The following is a 21,912-nucleotide window of genomic DNA, read 5'->3' as shown; positions in this document are numbered from 1 at the left end:
GCTTGTGCTGTCAGCTCACGGCACCAACAGTCCCTCCAACACAGCATTTCCACTGCCAAACCTAACTGATTTCTCAACTGCAGTGCCCTTTCAGAAGGTATTACCCCCAAAAGGAAAAGAACTCAATCCAGAACACAAAGACAACACTGCTGAACCCATTCTGAAGACCAGGCACACACAACACAACAAAGAACACACCTCCATGCAGAGAGCCCTTACAGGGGGCAGCCAGCCCTGAAATGAGGTTAGGGAGGGGTGGCACCAGGCTCCACCCCTTTGCCAGACAGGTGAATTGCTTCCACCTGTCCTCCCCAGCAGAACAAGGGCTCATGAAGATGAAAGAGCAGTTGGCTGGGGAGGGGGACCTACATTGGCAGCTTGGGCTGGGCTGATGTGATCTTTTCTTCTTAGTCCTCTGCCTGAGGAGTTTGAGTGATCCACAAGGCAGATGTGGCAGCCCTGGCTGGTCTGCCTTGGGGCTGCGTGGAGCGGCTGCACTCAGCCCTTGAGGGAGATCCGGAATCATTGGTAAAGCTGGCTGACTGGCTGGGGAAGCCTTCCGAGGCCTGAAGCCTCCTGGCCGGCCAGTTGGGCCAGGCCGAAAGCCGGCTGGCCGTTCAGGGGAGCACTGCCAGGCGAAAGGTGGCCGGCCGGCTGGCCCATGGAGCTCTGCACTTCCAGACCTCTCCAAGCCAGCCAAAGGGGCCCTGCCAGGCCAAAAGCTGGCTGGCCAGCCAAAATGGGGAACCCTGCCAGGCCAAAAGCTGGCAAGCTGACTGACTCGGGTTGCCCTGCCAGGCCATAAGACTCCTGGCCGGCCAGGGGGCCCTGCCAAGCCAAAAGCCAGCTGGCCTGTCAGGCCCTGCTTGCAGAAAGCTGGCAGGTTGGCCGTGGTATCCCGGCCGGCTGGGGGAACGTACCAGGCCAAAAGCTGGCCAGCCAGGGTCCCAGCCAGGCCAAAAGCAGGCCAGCGGCTTGAGAGGGCCGTGCCGGGCCAAAGGCTGGCCAGCCAGCCCAGCAGATGCTGCCAGGCCCAAAGCCGGCCAACCGGCTGGCCGGGGGGGCCCTGTGAGGTTTAAAACGGGCTGGCCCTTGAGACCCTGCCAGGCCAAAAGCTGGCCGGCCAGGTCAAAAGCTGGACCAAGGCGTGGGTAGGATGTGTCCTCCCTGTGGTCAGGGGCTTTGGTCTTCAGAGGCTGACACTTGGCAGACCCCGTTTCTTCTCTTATCGGTGGCAGCAATCCAGAGCGGGTGATGCAAGTCTCCTCAGGCAGGCTGGTTTCCCCACAAAGTGGTGATGCTGCCATCTGCTTCAGTGCATCCAGCACTGGCCTGATCTTCCTTACCCTTTGCCTGAGAAGTTTCGCTGAGTGGCATGCCAGAAGTGGGAGCCGGGATGGTCGGCCTTGAGGCTCCGTAGACAGGCAGGACTCAGCCCTTGAGGAAGATCTTCTTGACTCATTTATGAAAGCTGTTGTCTGCCTCAAGGTGACCCGAGGGTGTGAGGCCTTGGCTTTCTGCAATTTGGGTGCAGCACCCTCACAGTGGGATTTTTCTGCTCCCTGGTCTTCACCAGGGAAGCTCACACGTTTTGCAGCCCTGGGAGCCCCGGCCAGGCCAATAGGTGGCCAACCGTGGGGACACAACCAGGAAAAAAGACGGCTGGCCAGCCAGACACCCTGCCAGGCCAATAGCTGGCTGGCCAGCCGGCCGAGGAAGCCGTGCCAGGCCAAAAGCTGGCAAGCCAACTGACCCAGATAGCCCTGCTAGGCCCTGAGCATGCCAGCCAACCTGGGGGTACCTGCCAGGTTAAACGCCTGCTGGCCGGGCGGGGGGGGCCAGCAGGGTTAAAAGACAGTTGATCGGCTGGCCTGGGTAATCCTGCCTGGCCAGAAGCATCCTGGCAGACCGGGTCAATGCGGTTGGCCAGCCAAAATGGGGTAAGCCCCGCCTGGCCAAAAGCCGTCCTGCCAACTGACCCAGGTAGCATTGCCAGGCCAGAAGACTTCCAGCTGACCAGGATGCCCTGCCAGGCCAGAACCCACCAGGCTGGCCTGTGGGGCCCTGCCAGGCCTAAAGCCAGCTGGCTGGGTGGGCCCTGCCAGGCCGAATCCCCTTAGCCCTCTGCCTGAAAAGCTTCAGTGATTCGGAAGCCGGAAGATTCAGCCTGCATGGTCTGCCCTGGGATTCCGTGTACAGGGTGGACTCGGCCCTGGGGAAGATCCGGAATCCTTGTTATAAACTGGCTAGGTGGTCGGAAGGGCCCGACCAGACCAAAGGCCAGCTGGCTGGCCCAGATGGCCCTGCCAGGTTAAAAGCTGGCAGGCCAGTCGGGGGGCCAGAAGACTCCCAGCCGGCCTGGGGGGCCCTGCCGGGTCAAAAGCCGATAAGCTTGTGGCCCAGATAAGACAAAAGAGACGCTGGATTTCCTTTGGCATCAAGTAAAGCACCGTGAGACGCTCTGATGCCCTCTCACAATTCCTTCTCCCTCCACCAGCACAAGAGCTGGCGTCAAAAGACGCAATGACACTGTCACAGGCGTTCTGGAGATTTTTAAGGGATAGGCCATGGTAAGGCTTTATTGACAGTTTTGCCCCTCTACATTTCACCCTAGATCTCCTTGTTTGGCCTGGGGAAGGGAAGGCAGCGGGGTGACCTCATTGCAGCCTTCCGTTACGTAAAGGGAGCCTACAAACAGGAGGGGAGTCAACTCTGTGATAGTGTAGCTACTGTCAGGCCAAGGGGAAGCGGTTTTGAGTTGAGGATGTCAGATTGGCTTGTTCTTTCCAGAGAGAGTGGAGAGATGCTGGAAGCGGATGCCCAGAGATGTCAGTTGTGGATGCCCCGTCCCTGGAGGTGTTCAAGGCCAGGTTGGACGGGGCCCTGGGCAGCCTGGTTTAGGAGTAGATATGATGCAGATGGGATTGACACATCTGTGTTGCAGCCTCCATTGTTGCTCTGTCTGTCCTGGGCACCCCGTGCCCGCATCAGTGTGGGTAGGGTGTGCCCTTCCTGCGGAGTGGGGCTTTGGTCTTTGGAGGCTGACACGTGGGAGACCCCGTTTCTTCTCTTATGGGTGGCAGCAATCCAGAGCGGTTAAGGGAAGACTCCTCAGGCAGGCTGGACCCACCACAAAGTGGTGATGCTGCCATCTGCTTCAGTGCGTCCAGCACCGGTCTGATCTTCCTTGCCCTCTGCCTGAGAAGTTTCACTGAGTCGCAAGCCAGTGGGAGCCTGGATGGTCGGCCTTGAGGCTCCGTAGACTCAGCCCTCGAGGAAGATCTTCTCGACTCGCTTCTGAAAGGCGTGGTTGGCCTGAAGGTGATGTGATGGGGTGAGGCCTTGGCTGTCTGCAGTTTTCGCACCGCACGCTCACGATGGGCTTTTCCTGCTTCCTGCACTTCATCAAGGAAGCGCACGTGTTTGGTTCCCGGTGCTCGGTGCAGGTCTTGTTGGCTTGATGTGCCTGCTTCCCCCTGCAGCTCGCAGGTCACCGGCTGCTCTTGGGCTTCAGACGCCCTCCGGATGGGTGGCAGCGGACTGAAAGGACAGAGCGGGAGTGGTCCGCGTGAGTGGCTGATGGCTTTGGGGCCACATGCTGCAAGCCTGAGCCAGGAGCCTTGGCTGCAACGCAGCCCTGCCCACAGACAGCTCAGCGGCTGCCCCGTGGCTCTCCTGAGATGCGGAGAGGGGCCAGCCCTGTGAGACGGGGGGCTCCTGGCATCCCCATCCCAGCACGGTGGGTGCTGCGTTCAGCACTGTTGGGCGGCCACCAACAGTGACCCTTTGGGGCTAGGGAACGGGCTCTCGTTGGGTCACCCCCATGCACATCCCAGCCCAGAGCCTCCAGCCTCACCTGGCCTTGGATCTCTCCTTCACCAGCAAGCTCCTTATCCTTCTGAAACGGGGAGGATGTGGGACATCCTCTCACGGCTGAGGCACTGGGGACATGATTACAGGGAGACAAAGGCACTGTGCTGGTGGCTGTGATGCTGAGAACAGCATCCTTTGTCTTATGAGGCAGAAAGGCCAAGCCCTGATACCTGGGCCGTTGGAAGGGAGATCCTGTCCCCTATGCAGGATCGAGACTATTCCTGGGGCGGTGGGAGCCTTTGCACGGGGCACAAGGAGGCCACGAGAGCCCAGTGCCACGAGGACAGCGTGTCCCCTCACAGTTCTCTGTAGCACAGACACCACCCACAGCCTGCTGGACAAAGACCTTGGCTCTGTCAGGGCCTTCAGCGTTGCCAGCCCCTCAGCCATCTCCACCACGTGCTGTCCTACACTGCCCCATGCAGTCTGCACCTGTTTCCCTGCAGGATGTAGGCACCAAGCCTGCTTCCCACCGCAGTGTCGTGGGCTACAATTGCACTCATGTGAGCTTCTGCTTCACCAGGCCTAAGCCCAGGCCTCTCTGCTTGCTTACCCCTAGCCCCAAACAATCCTGTTGCAAACCTCTGTTGGATCTGCCCCAGGTCCTTCCCACTCTTCCAAGGCGAAGAGCCCCACGCTGGCTCACACTCTGACCAATGTTGCCATGCTGGTCCTGAAGCAAGGGCTCTATCAAACACTGTTACTGGGCTCTTTGTATCTGTTGTAGTTTCCACGGGAATAAGTAGGAGGCCTTACTTCCTCCAACGGGGAAGCTTCCTATACAGAAAAAGTCCTCTGGACATCTGTGAGTCTCTTCGTCACTTCCTTTTCCAACCTGTTTTCCTATGATTGTTCTTCTAGAAAAGCTTCCTGCCAGTTGACATCCTGAAGGCATGACCTGTACCAGCAGGAAAGACAGGATAGGGTCATGCACCTCACTCGGCGCCTGCTGTGTTGCGTGCTCTGCATGCAGTTTGTACACTGGTCCCATCAATTCTGTTTGTTAGCATCCCAACTCCAGGAGAACCTTACAATCAGAATCATGGGATCACAGAATGGCCAGGGTTGGAAGGGACCTCGAGGATCACGAATCTCCACCCCCCCTGCCACACGCAGGGCCACCAACCTCCCCATTTCATACCAGACCAGGCTGCCCAGGGCCCCATCCAGCCTGGCCTTGAACACCTCCAGGGATGGATGGGGATCCACAGCCTCTCTGGGCAGCTGTTCCAGCACCTCATCACCCTCTCACTGATAAATTTCTCTCTGATACCTAACTTAAATCTCTGCTCTTTTTGCTTAAAACTCTTCCCCTTCGCTCTGTTGCTCTCTCCCCGTGTTAAGAGCTGACTTCCCTCCTGCTCATAAGTTCCCATTTAATTACTGGAAGGTCACATCAGGTGTCCCCAGACTATTCTCTTCTCCAGACTGAACAAGCCCAGCTCTCACTGCTGGCTCAGGTGAGGTTTTTTGTCCGCCAGCACGCCTAAGTTCTTCTCAGCAGGGCTGCCCTCAATGAGTTCTTCTCCCATTCTGGACATATACCTGGGATTGCCCCGACCCAGGTGCAACACCCTACACTTGACCTTATGGAATCTCCTTAGGTTCACGTGCTCCCTCCCAGATGAAGATTTTGAAACAGCTTTGTGAAGAAATGCAAGAAAGCAGCGAGAGTTCTTGCAGGCTGGACGTTAGGAAAAACTCCTCCAAAAGAGTGGTTGGGCAGTGGGACAGACTGACAGAGTGCCCAGGGAGAGACTGGAGTCAGGTTCCCTGGAGGTGTTCAGGAAACGTTTAGGTGTGGGACTGAGGATGACGAGTGATGTGGAACAGGTTTCTATGGAATTGTTTCAGAACGGCATTTCACTTAATTATGAACAAGGCACGAGGGTGTAGAATGAACAGAGGAAAACAGAGGAAAACAGGGAGGGATGTCGAGGGGGGGTGAGCTGAGGAATGCAGCCTTGTCTCTCTCTGGCACCAGGCACTCATGCTCATGTATTGGTTCAGACTGCGACTTCGGAATTCCACTGCAAGTCACAGTAACTCAGCAATTGGGGCGGATGATATGATAATAACTTCTTGGAAACAGTTGTGATGTCCCCTCCCATTCTAATTGTAATATCAGAATACTCTACGCCTAGTTGTTGGAACCAATGTAATTATCCCCTCCTCTTCTTGCGTATGTATAACTTGTCTCCAAAAATATCCTTAAGCTGCCACTTTGTGGTGTGCAAGCTAGGAGGGGCTACCCCCTCTGCACCCAGCGTGTGTGTGCGCAGCACTCACCTGCTTTGGAACTACTTTGCGGGTTTTTGGCTTCTCTTTTGCTTCGTAAATGAGAAATTGCAATTGTTTCACTTGGAGCCTGCGTTTCAGGGAGAAGAGCATCCCTGTAAGGCTGATGGATCTTGTTCAGTGCACCGATGATGGGAACGGAGCAAAGGACCGCTTTCTGCAAGACCTTTCTTGCATTTTCTTCCATCTCTTTCCGTGTGGTCCAACAGCCAATGGGTTTCCGTACAAGAAGAGAAACTCTTCTCAAAAAATAGGGCGGTTCTTCTCCCGGATGCAGACCCTGGGGATGGTTTGAGGTCAGAACGCTGAGGGGAGGCAGCCATTTCTCTGCCTCTCTTTATCCCTTCCCTACAAGTCGCCCAGCTGCAGTGTTTTGCTCCTAAGCTATGCCAGCACCTCCCCAAAAGCCCTTGTCTTCCCACCAGGGATCTAAAGGAGCAGCGAGCTGGAAGGAAAAAGTCCTCTCTGGCCTCACACTTAGCTACACCTTTCAGCTGCTGCAAAACCGTGGGCTTTGCTATGCTCTGCGTGTCACCGGAAGAGAGCACCGCATTGGAAAATGAGGAACTCGGGGTCCCAGGGCTCCAAGGAACGTAGCCACCCCATCTGTCAGAGCCAAGGGGTCTTGGAAGAGTCCCCATCGTCCCTCTGCTTCTCTTCAAGGAGATGGCACTGTCTCGCTGCTATTATCAGAGCGAGAGGAGCTGCTAATCTATGTATACCTGACGGTGAGATTAATACACAAAGGGTAGATGTTAGCCCGTCCAGTTTATTGCAAACGCTGGTCATCTGGGGAGATGGGGAAGGGAAGACGGGCGATAGAAAAGATGGTTCAGATGTTGATCTCCAGATGTTGATCTTCAGTGGTGGGTCTTGAAGGGTTGCTGTTTGGTTGACGACTGCACAAACTTATTTCTAAGTCCAAAAGTGGTTGAGTCAGCCTTCCTTGGAGTGGCAGCTTCTGGCCTTAGGATCTCAGCAGAAACTCCTTTGTTCCCACCTCCCGGGCCTTGCCAGCAGATCAGATGGAGCAGGGAGGTGCCCACCTGCATCCCGGTCTTCATGAGATACGATGGTGTCCTTCCCCACTTCTCCCATACCAAGCTGGAGTTTCTGGTCACAGGCCAGATATTCTGCCAGTAAACACTCCTGAGCCCTCTTCTGAAGGCAAACAGCTCCCAAGAAATGCTTTGAAAGGTAAAATTGTCCACAAATGGATGTTGGTTGCTGCCACACGGACACTTCTCATCTCCTGCAGAAGTCAGCGTCTTACTGCAAGAAGTGCCTGAGAAAGCAAACTTTCAGCCACCAACAAAGAAGGGTTCAGGCAGGCACCCAGGAATGGCACAGACAGGAATTGCAAACCTGTCTGTCAGCCTCAGGTGGGGCTCTGCTCCTCCTGGGCACCCCACGCCCTGCTCAGCGTGGGCAGGACTGGACAGGACATCCCCCGCCTGGGGAGCTCCACTTTGATTGGTGGCAGAGTCTGCAGAGATCCAGTCCTCTTGTGCATCTTTGCTCCTTTTCTTACGGTGGAGCACGTTCCCTTCTCTTCCTGGGGCTCCTCTTGGGCAGAAGATGCCCCCGGGATCGCTGGCAGCTGACTGAAAGGACAGAGTGGGAGAGGTCTGCCTGAGTGGGGGATGGCTTTGGGGCCGTATCCTGCAACCCCGAGCCAGGACCCCTGGCTGCAACGCAGCCTTCCCTACACATAGCTCTCGGGTTGCGCTGGTGCTTTCCTGAGGGCTGGAGAGGGGCCAGCCCTGTGAGCTGGGGGCTCCCAGCAGCCCCATCCCACCCCTCCACTGCTGCATTCACGTGCCCTGAACAGTGCCTGCCTGGCGTTGGGGAATGGGCTCTTGTCGGGGTGGGGAAACACAGCGTGCAGATCTGTAGCCTGAGCCTGCAGTCTCACCTTGCCTTCCTCTTGTCCTCGCTTGTTCCCTCCTCAGACTCCACTACAGAGGTGATGTGGATCCAGCTGGGGAGGGGATGCAGTTCAGGAAATTTCCCTGCAATTGAGAAGGACAGATCTCGTCAGAGGAGACTGACTGTGGACCTGCTGGCCCGGTGACACGCAGGGGTGCTCAGTGTCTCAAAGCACCCAAGAGGGCTGCTCTGCTCCCCTTGCAGATGCAGTCTCCCTCTGTGCCCTCCGTGCCTCGTGCCCAGCTCCTCCTCCCCAGGCTGCAGCTCTGTTTTGGGACTGCATTAAGGGCTTTGCTTTGGGAAAGAGGAGCTGGGTGGCGCCTGTGCGGTGACAGTGTCTTTTGGGGGCTCATTTCCTGGGGGAAAGGACAGGGCCGAGGACCCCCCGTGCTCTTGCCATCCCCTGGGATGGGAGCACTTGTGGGAACGTGGCAGCCAGCATCTCAGATTTGATGAGGACGACGTGTGGTCGGGAGGAGAGGCAGTGCTGAGCTGGTGCGAATGGTTTCACAAGGTGCAAATGGTTTCACAAGTCAGAGCCTTTGGGTGATGGTGGGATGGGGATTTTGCCATCACGTGTTGGTTGCGTGTGGTATAGAGAGGGACTGGCAGCTGCTTTACCTTCCTTCCCCCGGCCAAGACGTAGCAAAGGGACTTTTGAGGCCTTGCAGGGTTTCCCGGGCGGTGGTTTGGGCGCAAACTCCCGTTTAAACCTGTACAAAAGGAGAAGACGCGGTGTGAGCCAGGGCTCCGGCGGCCCTTTCTGCTGGCTGGGATCACCCTGCTCACAGGCAGATTCTCACATCGCCTGAAGGCCATCCTTCCCCAGGATCGACTGAGCCCCAGAACCAAGGACTGTCCTGGGAAACGGAGTCACCCGGCCACGATGGGGTGAAAATGTCACCTACATCCCTTCATCTCTTCCACCAGATGTACCTCTCGAGAGAAGGTCAGCCTTCCCTGAGTTCCCTAAGCACCGTGACCTGTGACCTGAGGTGTTAGCGAGCACCAGGGGAGCCTGGCACGCTGCCTCTAAGAAAGCATGGAGTGTGGAGCAGGGTGGATTCGCGTGGCCACATTCCATGACCGCCCTGCAAGGATGGGGACTTGATGACGCTATTGGAGCAGATAAGCTACCCTGTTTTCCTGGCCCACCCTGAGCCAAGGCTTTCCACCTTACATGTTTTCAAGTACACTCTGCAGGACAAAGGTATATTTGACTTGGGAGACTCAAGCTCTACCCGAAAGTAAGAAGTGGTATAAAACGGCATGAGAGAGAAGGAATACGGGGGGGTGGAAGGATGCCGTAGGCAAGTGGGGAAGCAGGGGCTGCAGCCACAAACATCCTCACCTGGGAAAGACGATGACTCGGCCTGAGGAGGTCAGCGAGGCTACAGCTGCCATCCGGGACACCAGCATGTTCAGCAGCCAGGGGACCTGCAGGGGAGGAGCAGGGGAGGATGCGGGACGTCCTCGTCACGGCTGAGGCACTGGGGACACGAGGAGCTGACGGCAGCACAGCTCTCGCACGGCCCAAGCAGCCAGCCAGCGCCTGGTGAGCCATGTGCAGGCAGCTCTGGGCTCGTGGGACTGCCCAGGCCACGGAGAAACCTACAGCTCACCTTGAAAACAACTTTCTCTAGGTTCTCCTTCCCGCTGATCCTCTCCAGGAAGTCGTAGTAGAACTTGACGTGGACTCTCGTTCCCTCGATGAGGAGCACTCCGATGTCCTTCAGGACAAAGGCGATGTTCTCCCCCTTCTTCAGGCAGTGGGAGACGAGGGACGTGGTGCCGAATATGCAGGCCTTCGCAGTCTGCCGGCTCACAGATGCGGCCGCGGCCACCTGAGAGTATTTGAGGGCCTCCACCTCCTTATGGCCTGGAAAATCACACGGCAGAGTTTGTCATGCGGCGGCTCTTCCACGGCTGCTTCCCAAGTGCTGCTTCTTGCAGTCACCACCCAGGACAGCCCCATATTTGCACGGACTCCATGCAGGGAGGGTGAGGTTTGCTTTTGCAATGGATGGCTCCATTCGTCCTGTCTGTGCAGCAAGAAGGGGTTTAAGCCTCCTCGTACCTGGCAGGTAATCCTTGTTATCCGCGAGGTTACGGATGCCCGCAAGGTTCCTGGCCAGGTGAAACGCAGGCCACTGAAGAGTCATGGTTCCATCCTCAGCCTCGATCCGCTCGGAGGCAATGCTGAAGGAACCGAGGGTGGGAATTCGGACTCCCTGCACGTGGAAGAGAAGGGAAGGGCTGAAGTGTGAAGGCTGGAGGAAGAGCTGAAGGTTGCCCCGTCCACGGACGGTGCTTTGGGTCCTGCTGTGCCCTCTCCCACTGTTCGGAAGCTCAGGCAGGGCGTTGGGAGAGCTTTGGGAAGGAGCTGCCCGCTCCTCCCCCTCCCTTCGCCCTCCAAAAACGCGGCACAGCAGTCAGGGCAGAAGCAGCCTCGTGGAATCCAGAAGCTTGCAGAGCTTGTGAGCAGCCCCAGCACACTTGGTGCAGCCATACCACGCATGCGGGAGGCCCACTGGTACCCGAGAGGCATTTTGGGGGTGAATAGCCTGCTTTCCGTGGAGGGGAAGAGTCATTGCGTTCTGTGGCCCAAGGCGAGGGGACTCCCCACCCCTGCAAGCAGACAAGTGGGAAGAAGGCGCCGACCCACCTTGCGCAGCAGGAGCTGCTCTTGGACATAGACGGCCACCGCATCCCAGACAGCAACTTGCTCTGCAGGGCAAAGGAAAAGCAGGTCACGCTCTGCTTCTGCTGCTTCTCCTGCTGGCTCAGGGCAGGAGGGAGGTGGCAGATGGAAAATGTCGTCCCTGTCCCCAGCCCCACACGGAGGCAGCCCTGAGACAGTCCCCGTGCCGGCTGTGGGCCCGCGTACCTTTGGCGGTGACCTCTGGCATTCTGTAGCCCCGCTGTGTGGCGGGGCCATCCTCCCAGAATTTCATCTCGGTCTGCTTCACACCAGCACGATGCTCCCTGTTGGCAACAGCCATGCCGGAGCCCAGCCAGTTCATGAGCCCCGTTCTACTGTTCAGCCTGGTGCCATGTGGTGTGGAATATTGCTTTGGCCCTTCTGGGTCGGCAGTCCTGGTTCTGTCCCCTCCCAGCTCCTCGTGCCTCCCCAGCTCCTCACTGGCAAGGCAGTCTGAAGAGCTGACGACGCCTTGGCTGAGTGGAAGAACTGCCCAGCAACAGCCAAAGCATCGACATTATTCTCATACAGAATCCAAAGGACAGGAAGCACACACAAAGAAACAGGGTCGGTTGGGTTTATGCCAAGGTTTTGGTAGCAGGAGGCTGAAGGTATGGCTTCTGGGAGAAGAGACCAGGACCAACCGTTCCTGCAGACTCCTCCAAAACCCCTTGGCCATTGGCACGTGTGATGGATGTATTTCACAGAATCATCACAGAACCATAGAATGGCTGGCCTGGGTTGAAAAGGACCTCAAAGATCATCTCGTTTCCACCCTTGCAGGGTCGCCAACCACCAGACCAGGCTGCCCAGAGCCACATCCACAATTTGCTGGCAGTTCTTTGTGTGCACAATGGCCACAAATCCAATCAGGTCCCTTTAGTGCTACTGATCAAAGGGTCCATCCCATTCATCAGCCAGTTTATGAGCTTGAAAGTATGTGGCGGTGAGAGGTCCAAAAGGACACCCTGCCACATTGCAGTTCCAGCCATGACCAGTATCACTCTCATTCCTGCTCCACTTTCACCTCCAAGCTCCCTGGAGGCGTCAGGCCTCCAGGAGCATCTCATACCTCCAGCTTCAGTCAACAGGGTGTTGTTGGCGGAGGACTAGGAGTGAGAGAACCCTTGTCCCAGTCCCAGCTGATTGTATGTACCACCCCCATTGATGCACAGTGGGGCTTCCTGCTCGAGGTCCCTTTTCAAAACCCATTTTACGATAAACCCAAGTGCAATTGCTTGTCCCAACGTAGATACCACCTGGCTGAGTACGATTCAGACAAAAAATCCCCACAGTGGCATTTTGCATTGGCCATGGAGATGGATTCTTCCCAGCGGGTAGCGCGGTTGATTCTGCTGTAGCTGCTTGCCAGCCATTTAGGGGCGATAGGAGTTGAAACCCAGGGTCAGGTTTCAAGTCCCATGGGTCCTCCGCAGACCCAACAGTTACTCAGCCTATAGACATTTGCTATTTGCTCAGCCAGTTGGAAGAAAAAGGGTTTTTTATATCCCACCCCTTCTCATCCCTGAAGTTTTGGGGAAGATGACCAACTGTGACAGGAGTTGCAACACATACTATCCAGCAAAATAACAAAAATGACATTTTGGTCAAACGTTGCAAGACTAATCACCAAAGCACCAATGATTAAAGTCAGCTGTCGGCCTCCCTGTGTTCAGTCACGGTCCCTCAGGAGTCTTCTGTAAAATAAAACAGACATCGGCTTGCCCTTTTGAGCTTTGTTAATACGGTTAAAATGAGGGAATAATCCAGCGAGTGTTAATTTTATATTCCTGTTCCTGGACATCGTTAGCCTTGCAAGCATATTTATTATTCCGTTAGGGTCAGGGGGACTGGCCCCACACTAGGCAAGTCAACCAACACAGGCTGGCCAGGGAGATAAGAGGGCTTCCCTGGCTTATCTGCATCTGGATCGAGAGTGACGGGCAAGAGTGGTAGGGCCTTGGGACAGAAGGCATTAAATCGAGGACAGCCATTAATTCCCCAGCAATCGTTAATTCTTCTGACTGCCTCAGAGGTGCTGGTGGTCCAATGGGGTTCTTCCAGTCTCAGGAATTTCTGAAGGAGGACGTTGGATCATTCCACAATGCCACTAGCTTGGCTGTAGCAGGGGATGTGAAAGATCCAACGAATGCCTTCCTCTCTGGCCCATTCTCCTACACCTCTGCGGTGAAATGGGAGCCATTGTCTGATTGGAAGGCAGCCGCTGCCTTCTGACGCTCCTCCTCTCGGTCCTTCAGCTGCAGCTTCTGCATCATCTCCACAAGGCTGTTCACTGCGGAGGACTGGAAAGAAACAAGGCGAGTGTAGGAAGAGGACACCACTTCCCTCGGGAAATCTCTTCCGTGTCCGACAGACGGAGGCCCTGGGAACAACAGGAGCCGTGTCTGTGCTCACCAAGGACTCACCTCTGCTCGTGCAGCAGCAGCTCTCTGAGAAGCCTTCTTCAGTTCCACGCTCCTCTCTTTTCGTCGCTGTCTTCTTGCTGTAAGGCAAGAGAAAAGATGAATTTGTTTTGTCGACAGCAAAACTGCAGAAACATGGGTACCGTAAAAGCAGATGGCAGAAAAAAGACAAAGGGAGTTGGACTAGGAAGCCTCTCAGTGAATGACATTTCCATGGGACGTGCAGACCACCACCATGGAGCTAACGGAAAGAGGCGGGGTTGCGCATTCTGGCACCTCACTGCCCTTGGACTTTGTAGCCTTCAACCCATTGCCCCTGTACAGAGAAGGAAAAAGCAAAGCAAACCCTAAGCAAACTCGGGGTGCTTGAAAAGGGAAGCAGCTCAGCACGGCGGTACCACAGCACCTGCTCACCTCTTCGCCTGGAGCTCCGCGCTGCGGCAGGCCCAGGCTGTGCTGCTGGAGCCGGCACGCTGTCTCCGCTCTGACCCCTCGCTCTCTTTTTGGCTGGCAGTTGCGCTGCTGTTGGTCTCCCTTCTTCCAAGCCCTTGCGTTTACATCCAGCCTGGGCCTTGGAGACGGAGCGGGGGCACACGGCAGGGGAAGGTCTTCCCCCTGTGCTGGACCTGCTCTTCTAGGAAGCCCTCCAGCCTGGAGAGGAGCTTCAGCTGCTGTTTGGTGACAAGCTCTCTCAGAACGCACCTGCTGCACCACTTTCACAGAGATATTGCCATTTGGCTGAGCACCAATCTCTGTTAAGAAAGGAGAAGCAACAAGATTTAGCAAGAGCCCAACGCTACTTTCAGTCTGCAAAATGGGCCACAATGCTAGGACATCTCATCTGGAGTGTTCACGGTCATGGATCTTAGGATCTCGGGTGAACCGTGGTTCACATTTCTAATCAGTACAGGAATGCTAATGTGATTATGACCACAGCCAACACACGACAAAAACAGTCCCAGCAAGGGACAGACAGAAAGCCTAACTAGAAAGACGGTGCACCAAACCCCGATGCCTGTTGTGTGCCTGGACCTCTCTTGGGTGCCATGTCACACTCGGTGCTCCCCCTCTGCCTTTCCGCATGGCTGCGCTTCAGAGGAAGGCCACTGGCATCAGCTTCTGACAGAAAGAAAACAAGGAAGACATGAAGAGCATCTCCTTGGAGGAAGAGTTCAGCACAGTCAGCCACAAACTTCTGGTCCTCAAGCGTAGTTTCTTCAATTGGCCTTTCCGCTGCTATATATTCCCTCCATGGGAAATGCCCCTGCCGGAGTCTCTTCTGGCACAGTGAGCCAGGGCAATTCCCCTCCATCCGCCCGTGCCTGCTGCCCATCCCCACAGCAATGCATGGTACTGGGCAGCACAGGCGAGCTGTGTGAAACACCCTCTGCATCCTGCTGCACAAAGGAGTGCAGGGAGAGAGGAACGCTGGGGCTGGTGGTGGCAGCTGAGGGACACGGCCATCTGTGGTGCCCCATCCTGCCCCAGAGGCGGGTATGGGGAGCAGGGGGGCTGTGACACAGCACAAATGACTGCAGGCAGAGGGACACAGCAAAGGGAGCACAAAGCTTTTAATAACGTAACATAGAAAACAAGGAGTAACAGTAAGGACGATAACCCTAAAATTCCCATCCCACAAGAGTTCATTGCCAGATGACGTCCCATCCCACTGCCACGATGACTCCGGAGGACAGCTTGGTTCTGGAAAGGAGGGATGGGGCCGCTGGCGGTGCCTCTGGAACGCTGCCACTGCTGCCTGGTGCTGTGGGGCCAGCGAGGAGCGCAGGGTTACGGGTAGCCATACTGGTCGGCTATGGCCATGTCTATCTCCCGCTGCACCAGGAACTGCACGGGGCCGATCTTCATCTGCTGGGCCGCCCGCTGCCGCTCCTCCTGGGCCAGCTTCTTCATGCGCTCCCGCTCGGGCCGCTGCTCGGCTGTGATGGGCAGCGACTCCTCCATCACTATGGGTACCGCACTGCCGCCCGCCCGTGGCCCCACGCAGGGCACAAAGTCCCCGGGGCGCTGCAGCCGAGGCTGCTGCTGGTGCAGCACTGCTGGTGGTGGTGGTGGTGGTGGTGGTGGTGGTGATGGTGGGTCCCTCCGCAGCGGTGAGCTCCTCTGCGGGGACGGGCGCAGGCAGCTCGGCGCCGTCTTCTCGGCAGTGCCCCCCTCTTGCCCCGTGCTGCCTGGAGATGCCGGCGCTGCCTGGTCTGTGCCGCTGTGCTGGGGCCGGAGGGCAGCAGGGCCGGTGCTGGCTGAGGGTTGGGGCTGCACGGAGGGTGGCTGGCGCGCCGGGCCCACCACAGTCACCCTCTGCCCCAGCGGGTGCACGACCTGGATGGATTTACACAAGTGCACGCGCAGCTCGCTGGCAGTGCCCGCTTGCCCGCTGCTGCTGGCTCCTGCGCTGGCTCCAGACAGCTCCGCTTGGCACGGGCCTTTGCGGCCTTTTCTCTCTGTTCTTTCCCTGCGCGGCGGCAGCTTCCTTTTCTTGGCTGGAGCGCTGGTGGTGGGCTGCTCCTGCTGGGAGCTCTCCCGTTTCTGGGGGGTGCCGGCAGGCGCAGGGCGCTTGGCCCGCTTGGTGCTGCCCCTCTTCTTCTTTTCTGCCACCCGGCTGGGGACAGAGCCCGGTGACGGGGGCGAGTGAGCCTCACCCACCTGCGGCTCCCTTTGCTGCACCTCCTCGGTGGGCTGTGCGCTTTGGGCTGAGGGAGGCGTGGTGACAGCCAAGGCGGTCGGCTGTGGACTGAGCCGGGCACTCGCAGGTGCCGTGATGGGGCGCAGCTGCGACAACCCACAGTGCAGCTCAGGCAGGAACCCGGGGGATGGTGGGAGCCCCCAGAAGGGGTCGGCGGGCGTCCCGGAGGCAGCCTGTGTGCTGAGCTCTCTGCTGTCCCTGGGGTTGTCAGGGAGCTCAGCCATGAAGCATCCTGGGGCAGGGCTGCTGGGGTTCTCATGGGGGACCTCAACAGCTCTTGCCACGTCTGAAAATGCAAGAACATCCCCAACAATGGCGATGATAGCCTTCCCACACCCGCTCTGCGCAAACACGCACCTGCAGCTCTGCAGCCCCCAAACTCACCATCGATCCAAGACAGCAAACCCTGGATGTCCGTGATGTCCTCCGGCACATCTGAGCTGGTCGCCACTGCAGGGAAAAGCAAAAAAATCCCAAAGAGTGAATGCCAGCTCTCCCGGACCATGTTCACAGAACGGGATCTAGGACGAACATCGGCTTCCCATTATAAATCAGGACAGGAAAGGTAACTGTAAATCCCAGGGATTAAGACCCCAAGCAACACGCAATGAGAACAGTCCCAGGAAAGAACAGGCAGAAAGCCTAACGAGAAAGACAGTGCACCAAACCCCGATGCCTGTTGTGTGTCCGCACCTCTCTTGGGTGCTGTGCCACACTCCGTGCTCCTGCCCTGGCTTTCCACCTGGCTGCGCTTCAGAGGAAGGCCACTTGCATCAGCTTCTGACAGCAAAGAGACAAGACAGACATGAAGAGCATCTCTTTGGAGGAAGATTGGAGCACTGCCAACCACAAACTTCTGGTCTTCAAGAGCAGTTTTGTCAGTTGGCCATTCTGCTGCTGCAGCCTTGTGCCACTTCTGCAGTCAGCACAGAACTGCAGTGTCCTTTCCTCTCTCCTCCATCACACACAGCCCTGCACGCAGCCCTGTTTAGAGGCAGGTACCCACACCGCAGCTCACAAGAGCTTCTTCCCTGCGGAGGCTTTCCGTTTCCCCCCTTGCCCCGCACCATTCCACAGATGCACTGGTTTTGTCCCTACAACAACAGACCGTATGTTGATTTCACAGACACCAGCAGGCAGAGAAGTATTGTCCAGTAAGACCACGTCTCCCCCAAAAACAGAAAGATGCTACTTTGATAGCCCAAACACAAACTGACACAAACTCTTCTCACTGCCCCTTCCTGCACTCCAAACGGATGCTTACTTGACATCGCCTACAGCACTGCAACTGCAGTCTTCAGCTGCCTTGATTCCTGAGTTCTCCTTTTGGACAGGAACCCTACACAAAGTATGAACAAGTGAAAAATCATGAGGAAGAAGCGTTTTCCCAGCTTTCTTCTGCCATGCAATGTAGCCTCTGGAGGAGGGCAATGCTTGGACATCAGCTGGCTGCAACAGCTGCCCATCACTAGCTCCAGCTTGTGTCTGACTGCCATGGCTTCTGTCAGCAAGTGCCCCCAGGTCCCCTTTTCCCCCACAGCTGTGCTGATCGTCCACGGCCACAGCTGAGCAGCTGGCTCTCTGCCGTGACTGCAGCGTGGTTTGGGGAAACACCTGCTGGGTATGGCACACCAAGCAATCCATGGAGCAGTGAGCCACAAGTTGCACTCTATGGAGCCTGCGCTCTGCTTCCTTGGAAAGGTCTGACACGAAGGTGGGGGCTCGGCAGCAGTTTTCCAGGGGAGGAATGACGTTTCATCATCCTCACCGAATCGTGGGATGGAATCTCAACAAGAGCCCATTTCCTGTGGGTACAGCCAGAAGGGCACTGTGTGAGCTGGGAAATCCTCCCCAGCCCAGCTTTTCTGCTGAGACACCTCCCGGCAACCAGCCAGCACCCAACCCAGCTCACCTGGTCAGCCTGCTCAGCCTGAGCTGTGCCCAGCTCACACACACGCCGCAGCGGTGCTTCCAGTGGGCTCTCACAGGGTGATCTCTCTCAAGAAAAGCACAGAGCTCAGTCTCCGCGTGCAGCACGCTCACGAGTGCACCAGCTCTGCTCACCAGCTGTGGCACAAACGCTCCCAGCCTGGCAACGACTGTGACCTCAGCGAGTGCCCGCATCACTTCTGTGCTTTCATCACAGGCAAAGGGAGTGGTCACCTCCTAGACCCACATTTTAGGAAACCAACACCAGGGCCGCCCAGTGGGCTGAATGGGGGTAATTGAAGGGGGGTTAATTGAAGTAAAGCAACAGAGAAGTGAAGATGACTCTTGTGCCGCCCAGTAAAAACTCAGTATGGCCTCGTAGTGGTCAGTGGAGTCCCAGAGGAACTAGTGGGAACTGGGAGGAGTGCACAGCAGTATGGACCAGAAAAGTCCAGTATGGCTAAGTAAAAACCAGCGAGGACCAGTATGGCCTCAGAGTGGTCAGTGGAGTCCTATAGCAATCAGTAGAAACCAACAGGAAGGCACATCTGTGTGCCCCAGGGCCGGTGCCGGCCTCTGCCTCTGGCTTTGGGCCCCAGGGCTGGTGCTGGGCTCTCTGGCTGGAGCTTCAGACTTCAGGGCCGGCACCAGCCTCTCAGGCTGTGGCTTCAGGCCCGAAGCTGGTGCTGGCTTCTTGTGTTGTGGCTTCAGGTTTAGGCCCAGGACTCGTGCCAGCCTCTCTGGCTGGGGCTGGGCTTTAAGGGAGGGAATGGCCTCAAGTTGCACCAGGGCAGATTCAGGCTGGACGTTAGGAAATATTACTGCTGCAACAGAGTGGTCGGGTGCTGGAATGGGCTGCACTGGGAGTGGTGGAGTCACCAACCCTGGAGGTGTTCAAGGAACATTGAGACGTTGTGTTGAGGGACGCGGATTAGTGAGAGCTATTGGTGATTTCAACCTGGTGATTGTGTGATTGTGTGATTCTGGATGGGGGATTCAGGGAGTACGCTGGGGGGGAGAGGGAGGAAGGAGGGGAGGAGGAGCATCAGAATGGGGGACTAGGAGGGGTGGGTCGGGGGAAGGGGAGGAGGAAAGGCACCCTGGGGGTCAGAATGGGGAATGGGGAGGGAACTGAGAAGGGGGCAGTGAGGTGGGGGGTGGAGGAGGACTGCAGGGATGAGAATGGGGGAACTGGAGTTGGGAGGGTGTTCCAGTAGTCAGATGGGAAGGGGACCACAGAGGAGGGTGTGACCCTGGAGGTCAGAAAGAGGGACTGCGGGGGTTGCGGGCGAACCACTGGGGGGGACACAGAGCACCTCCTGCCACCGAGCTGAGGCCCTGAGGGACACAGAAGCCCCACGGGGCCAAAGCAGAGCAGCACGTGGCCCCTGGCTCCCTTAGCCCCGGTCCCCATCTCGGTGCATCCTCCCCCAGACACCCACATGTAGAAGCTGAGGCAGCATGTACTCCCCCTCTGAAGTACTGTGTCCAGGTCTAGGGCCCTCAATACAAGGAAGGCAGAGAGATGTTGAGAAGGTGCAGAGGAGTGCCACAAAGATGATCAGAATGCTGCAGCACCTCCCCTACAAAGACAGGCTAAGGGAGCTGGGCTTGTTCCACTTGGAGAAAAGAAGGCTGTGGGGTGAGCGAATGGCAGCCTTTCGGGACCTAAAGGGAGCCTACAAACAGGAGGGAAGTCAACTCTTTGAAAGGGTAAAGAACAGCAGGACAAGGGGAAATGGTTTGAAGCTGAGGCAGGGAAGATTTAGCTTGGATGTCAGGGAGAAATTCTTTACTATGAGAGTGGTGAGGTGCTGGAACAGCTGCCCAGAGAGGCTGTGGATGCCCCATCCATCCCTGGAGGTGTTCAAGGCCAGGTTGGATGGGGCCCTGGGCAGCCTGGTCTGGTATGAAATGGGGAGGTTGGTGGCCCTGCCTGTGGTGGGAAGGTGTTAAAGATGATGCTTAGAGTCCATTCCAACCTGGGCCATTCTGTGTGATTCTGTGATTCTATCCTGCTCCTATCAGCGCTCCAGGCCATCCTGCAGGCTGTTGTGCAGAGCGCAGAGCTGCAGAACTCTGCTTCCCGGCCCTGTGCTCTCCAGCACTCTCCTGTGAGTTCCGCCTCTTCCAGGAACCTCCGCTGCTCCCCTGCACACACATCTGTGTGCACATTCGTGTGCAGAACCACACACCCACGTGCAAGGACTTCCCCGCACACATACCTGTGCATTCACACGCACGTGTAAGCACATCCTTGCACAGCCCTGTGTGCACACTCCATCCACGTGCATGCAAATGTGTGCAAAACCACACGGCCTTGTGCAAAGACCTGGATGCACACAACTGTGTTCATGCACACGTGTGCAAATTCACCCCTTTGCACATCAACATGCATGAAGACACGAGCGCAGCGGCAGCCTTGCACACAGCCATGCACGCACACACACATGGAAAAGTAAAAACCCTGGCCATTCTAGGATTCTACAATCTCTGCACACCCTGTATGCACACATACCTGCACTCACTGCTCTGTAACCAAACGCCACTCACATGGCACAGCCAACGTGCAGAGGATGGGAAATGTCAGGAGGAAAGATGCCCCGTTACGCTCCTTCATTCTCCTCTCTTTAATGAAGGCACTGGGGCACAGCTGCAGCCCATCCTGAGATGCGGGTTGCTGCGGGATTCCTCGTTTGGACGCTGCAGGGTTAACCCGGAGACGCAGCCTGAGGGACGCTCCTCATGTGCTCTGCAGATGGAAGTTGTGCCAGGAGCCAAGACAAGACTTTCACAGACAGCGCAGGGATGGCGCTCCTGGGCCGGGCGGTGACTGCAGAGCAGTGCCCACTGCCCTGGGATCTGCAGCACTGCACAAGGGCTCAGGGTGCAGCACTGCAGCACCGCTCACTGAGGACGCTGGGCTCAGCACCAGAGCCCTGGGTGAGCTATGGGGGTCCTGGGACGGTGATGGGGGTCCTGTCAGGGACTGTGGGAGTCTGTGAGATCCCAAGCGTGAGCCGAGGGGGTAAGGGAGGACAGCAGGAAAAAATAGCTGGGTTCTGGGGGAGCCCAGAGCAGGGACAGGGGGTGTTGATGGAGACTGTGGGTCTCTGTGAGGTCCTCGGCTGGCTGTGGGGGAGGTGCACCAGGTCTGAGGAGGTCCTTGAGGAGCTATGGGGCTCTGTGGTGGGGGGGGGGGGGGGGATACAGGCACCTGGGATGGATATGGCAACACAACCTGCAGGAGCAGAATGCTGCTCTGGTGAAAACAAGATGACGGCTGCAGGTGGGACACTGGGATATGGGAAGGTCTGGGGACAGTGGGGGTGCAGGAGAATGCGGGGAGTGGTTGGAGTTAGAAGGGGGTTGGGGGGGGGTGTGGGGTGCTGTTGGAGTGGTTTTATTTCTTCCTGAGAGGGAACCGGGGGTCCCTGTGGCCCAAAGGTGAGGCCCTGAGCCACGACCCCACCGGAGCCATAACCCAAGATGACCACATAACCCTGTATGTGCGTGATCCCATGGCTGCACGTGAGCCACAGCCCTGTGTGAACCATACCCCCACACGACCCTGGGACTCCCTGACCCTGCCTGCCCCCATCATGCTGTGACCTGACACCGTGTGACCTCATCTGGAGAAACAGCAAAGCGGATGCGTGGCATAGACTGTGAGCCTGCAGTCCCCAGCCAAGAGGGAACAGGAGAGCAGGGACTGCCACGGGAGGAGAGCAACAGGAGCAGAAGGAGCTCAGTGAGCAGCTGCGCCTTTTGTCCCTCACCACGAGGAGGGAGAGTGCAGTCATGCCATAGCAACAACAGATGAGCTTTGCTGCTGCACCGAGCTGTGCCAGGTGGAACAGCAGTGATGAGAGCGTTCCTCGCACTCCCCATGGGCACTGGAGGGATCTGCTGGGATGGGGAGAAGCCCTACAAACTTGTGGGACGGCTAAAGGACACCTATGGGAGGACCCCAAAGGAGCACTTTGGAGCAGCTATGGAGCAGAGCCACACCTGGGAGCTGCCTTTAGCCAACACACCGCTGGGGGTGGAACTGCTGC

At 57.1% G+C, this 21,912-nt stretch overlaps 3 protein-coding genes and 1 long non-coding RNA gene across 7 annotated transcripts; all 4 read right to left on the bottom strand.

Annotated features, from left to right (window-relative positions):
* Positions 1-2,987: 2,987 nt before the first annotated feature.
* On the bottom strand, positions 2,988-5,405 carry LOC149914023 (uncharacterized). The gene is made up of 2 exons (XM_090128050.1): positions 5,323-5,405; positions 2,988-3,540 (listed from the first exon to the last, which is right to left on the bottom strand). Exons 1-2 carry the CDS (start codon positions 5,403-5,405, stop codon positions 2,988-2,990), a joined length of 636 nt encoding a protein of 211 aa, XP_089984176.1.
* A 1,553-nt stretch (positions 5,406-6,958) lies between these two features.
* Positions 6,959-11,102, bottom strand: LOC149914022 (coiled-coil domain-containing protein 81-like). The gene is made up of 8 exons (XM_090128049.1): positions 10,988-11,102; positions 10,766-10,827; positions 10,178-10,331; positions 9,723-10,000; positions 9,452-9,537; positions 8,722-8,813; positions 8,087-8,183; positions 6,959-7,775 (listed from the first exon to the last, which is right to left on the bottom strand). Exons 1-8 carry the CDS (start codon positions 11,100-11,102, stop codon positions 7,550-7,552), a joined length of 1,110 nt encoding a protein of 369 aa, XP_089984175.1. The 3' UTR covers positions 6,959-7,549.
* A 206-nt stretch (positions 11,103-11,308) lies between these two features.
* Positions 11,309-14,450, bottom strand: LOC149914021 (uncharacterized). Its single transcript, XR_016460770.1, has 3 exons — positions 13,639-14,450; positions 13,228-13,304; positions 11,309-13,104 (listed from the first exon to the last, which is right to left on the bottom strand). It is a non-coding gene; the product is annotated as an uncharacterized LOC149914021 (long non-coding RNA).
* Positions 14,451-15,004: 554 nt separating this feature from the next.
* Positions 15,005-20,859, bottom strand: LOC149914020 (uncharacterized). 4 transcript variants are annotated; one of them, XM_090128144.1, is made up of 5 exons: positions 20,373-20,859; positions 17,190-17,264; positions 16,619-16,705; positions 16,310-16,375; positions 15,005-16,211 (listed from the first exon to the last, which is right to left on the bottom strand). In XM_090128144.1, exons 2-5 carry the CDS (start codon positions 17,194-17,196, stop codon positions 15,013-15,015), a joined length of 1,359 nt encoding a protein of 452 aa, XP_089984270.1. In that variant the 5' UTR covers positions 17,197-17,264; positions 20,373-20,859; the 3' UTR covers positions 15,005-15,012. The 4 variants fall into 4 exon arrangements, with proteins under 4 accessions (XP_089984270.1, XP_089984269.1, XP_089984271.1 ...); XM_090128143.1 differs by lacking the exon at positions 20,373-20,859 and adding an exon at positions 17,838-17,924; XM_090128145.1 differs by lacking the exon at positions 20,373-20,859 and adding an exon at positions 17,540-17,654.
* Between the last annotated feature and the right edge of the window lie 1,053 nt (positions 20,860-21,912).

This window comes from Phasianus colchicus, chromosome 32 (assembly GCF_987193195.1).
Source record: "Phasianus colchicus chromosome 32, bPhaCol1.hap1.1, whole genome shotgun sequence".
NCBI lineage: Eukaryota > Metazoa > Chordata > Aves > Galliformes > Phasianidae > Phasianus > Phasianus colchicus.
Note: the sequence above shows the minus strand (reverse complement) of the source record. Positions and strands in the feature narration are given on the sequence as shown.

Excerpts from the sequence above, each read along its gene's own strand:
- LOC149914023 (XM_090128050.1), bottom strand. The coding sequence starts at position 5,405 with ATGGGAGAAGAACTCATTGAGGGCAGCCCTGCTGAGAAGAACTTAGGC. Across the intron at positions 3,541-5,322 it reads AAACCTCACCTGAGCCAGCA|TCCGCTGCCACCCATCCGGA; the intron begins GTGAGAGCTGGG and ends CTGTCCTTTCAG.
- LOC149914022 (XM_090128049.1), bottom strand. The coding sequence starts at position 11,102 with ATGGCTGTTGCCAACAGGGAGCATCGTGCTGGTGTGAAGCAGACCGAG. Across the intron at positions 10,828-10,987 it reads GCCAGAGGTCACCGCCAAAG|AGCAAGTTGCTGTCTGGGAT; the intron begins GTACGCGGGCCC and ends TTTGCCCTGCAG. Across the intron at positions 8,184-8,721 it reads TCTTGGCCGGGGGAAGGAAG|GGAAATTTCCTGAACTGCAT; the intron begins GTAAAGCAGCTG and ends TCTCAATTGCAG.
- LOC149914020 (XM_090128144.1), bottom strand. Across the intron at positions 16,376-16,618 it reads TGGCACAGCACCCAAGAGAG|TGGCGACCAGCTCAGATGTG; the intron begins GTGCGGACACAC and ends TTTTCCCTGCAG. Across the intron at positions 16,212-16,309 it reads TTTGCTGTCTTGGATCGATG|ACGTGGCAAGAGCTGTTGAG; the intron begins GTGAGTTTGGGG and ends TTGCATTTTCAG.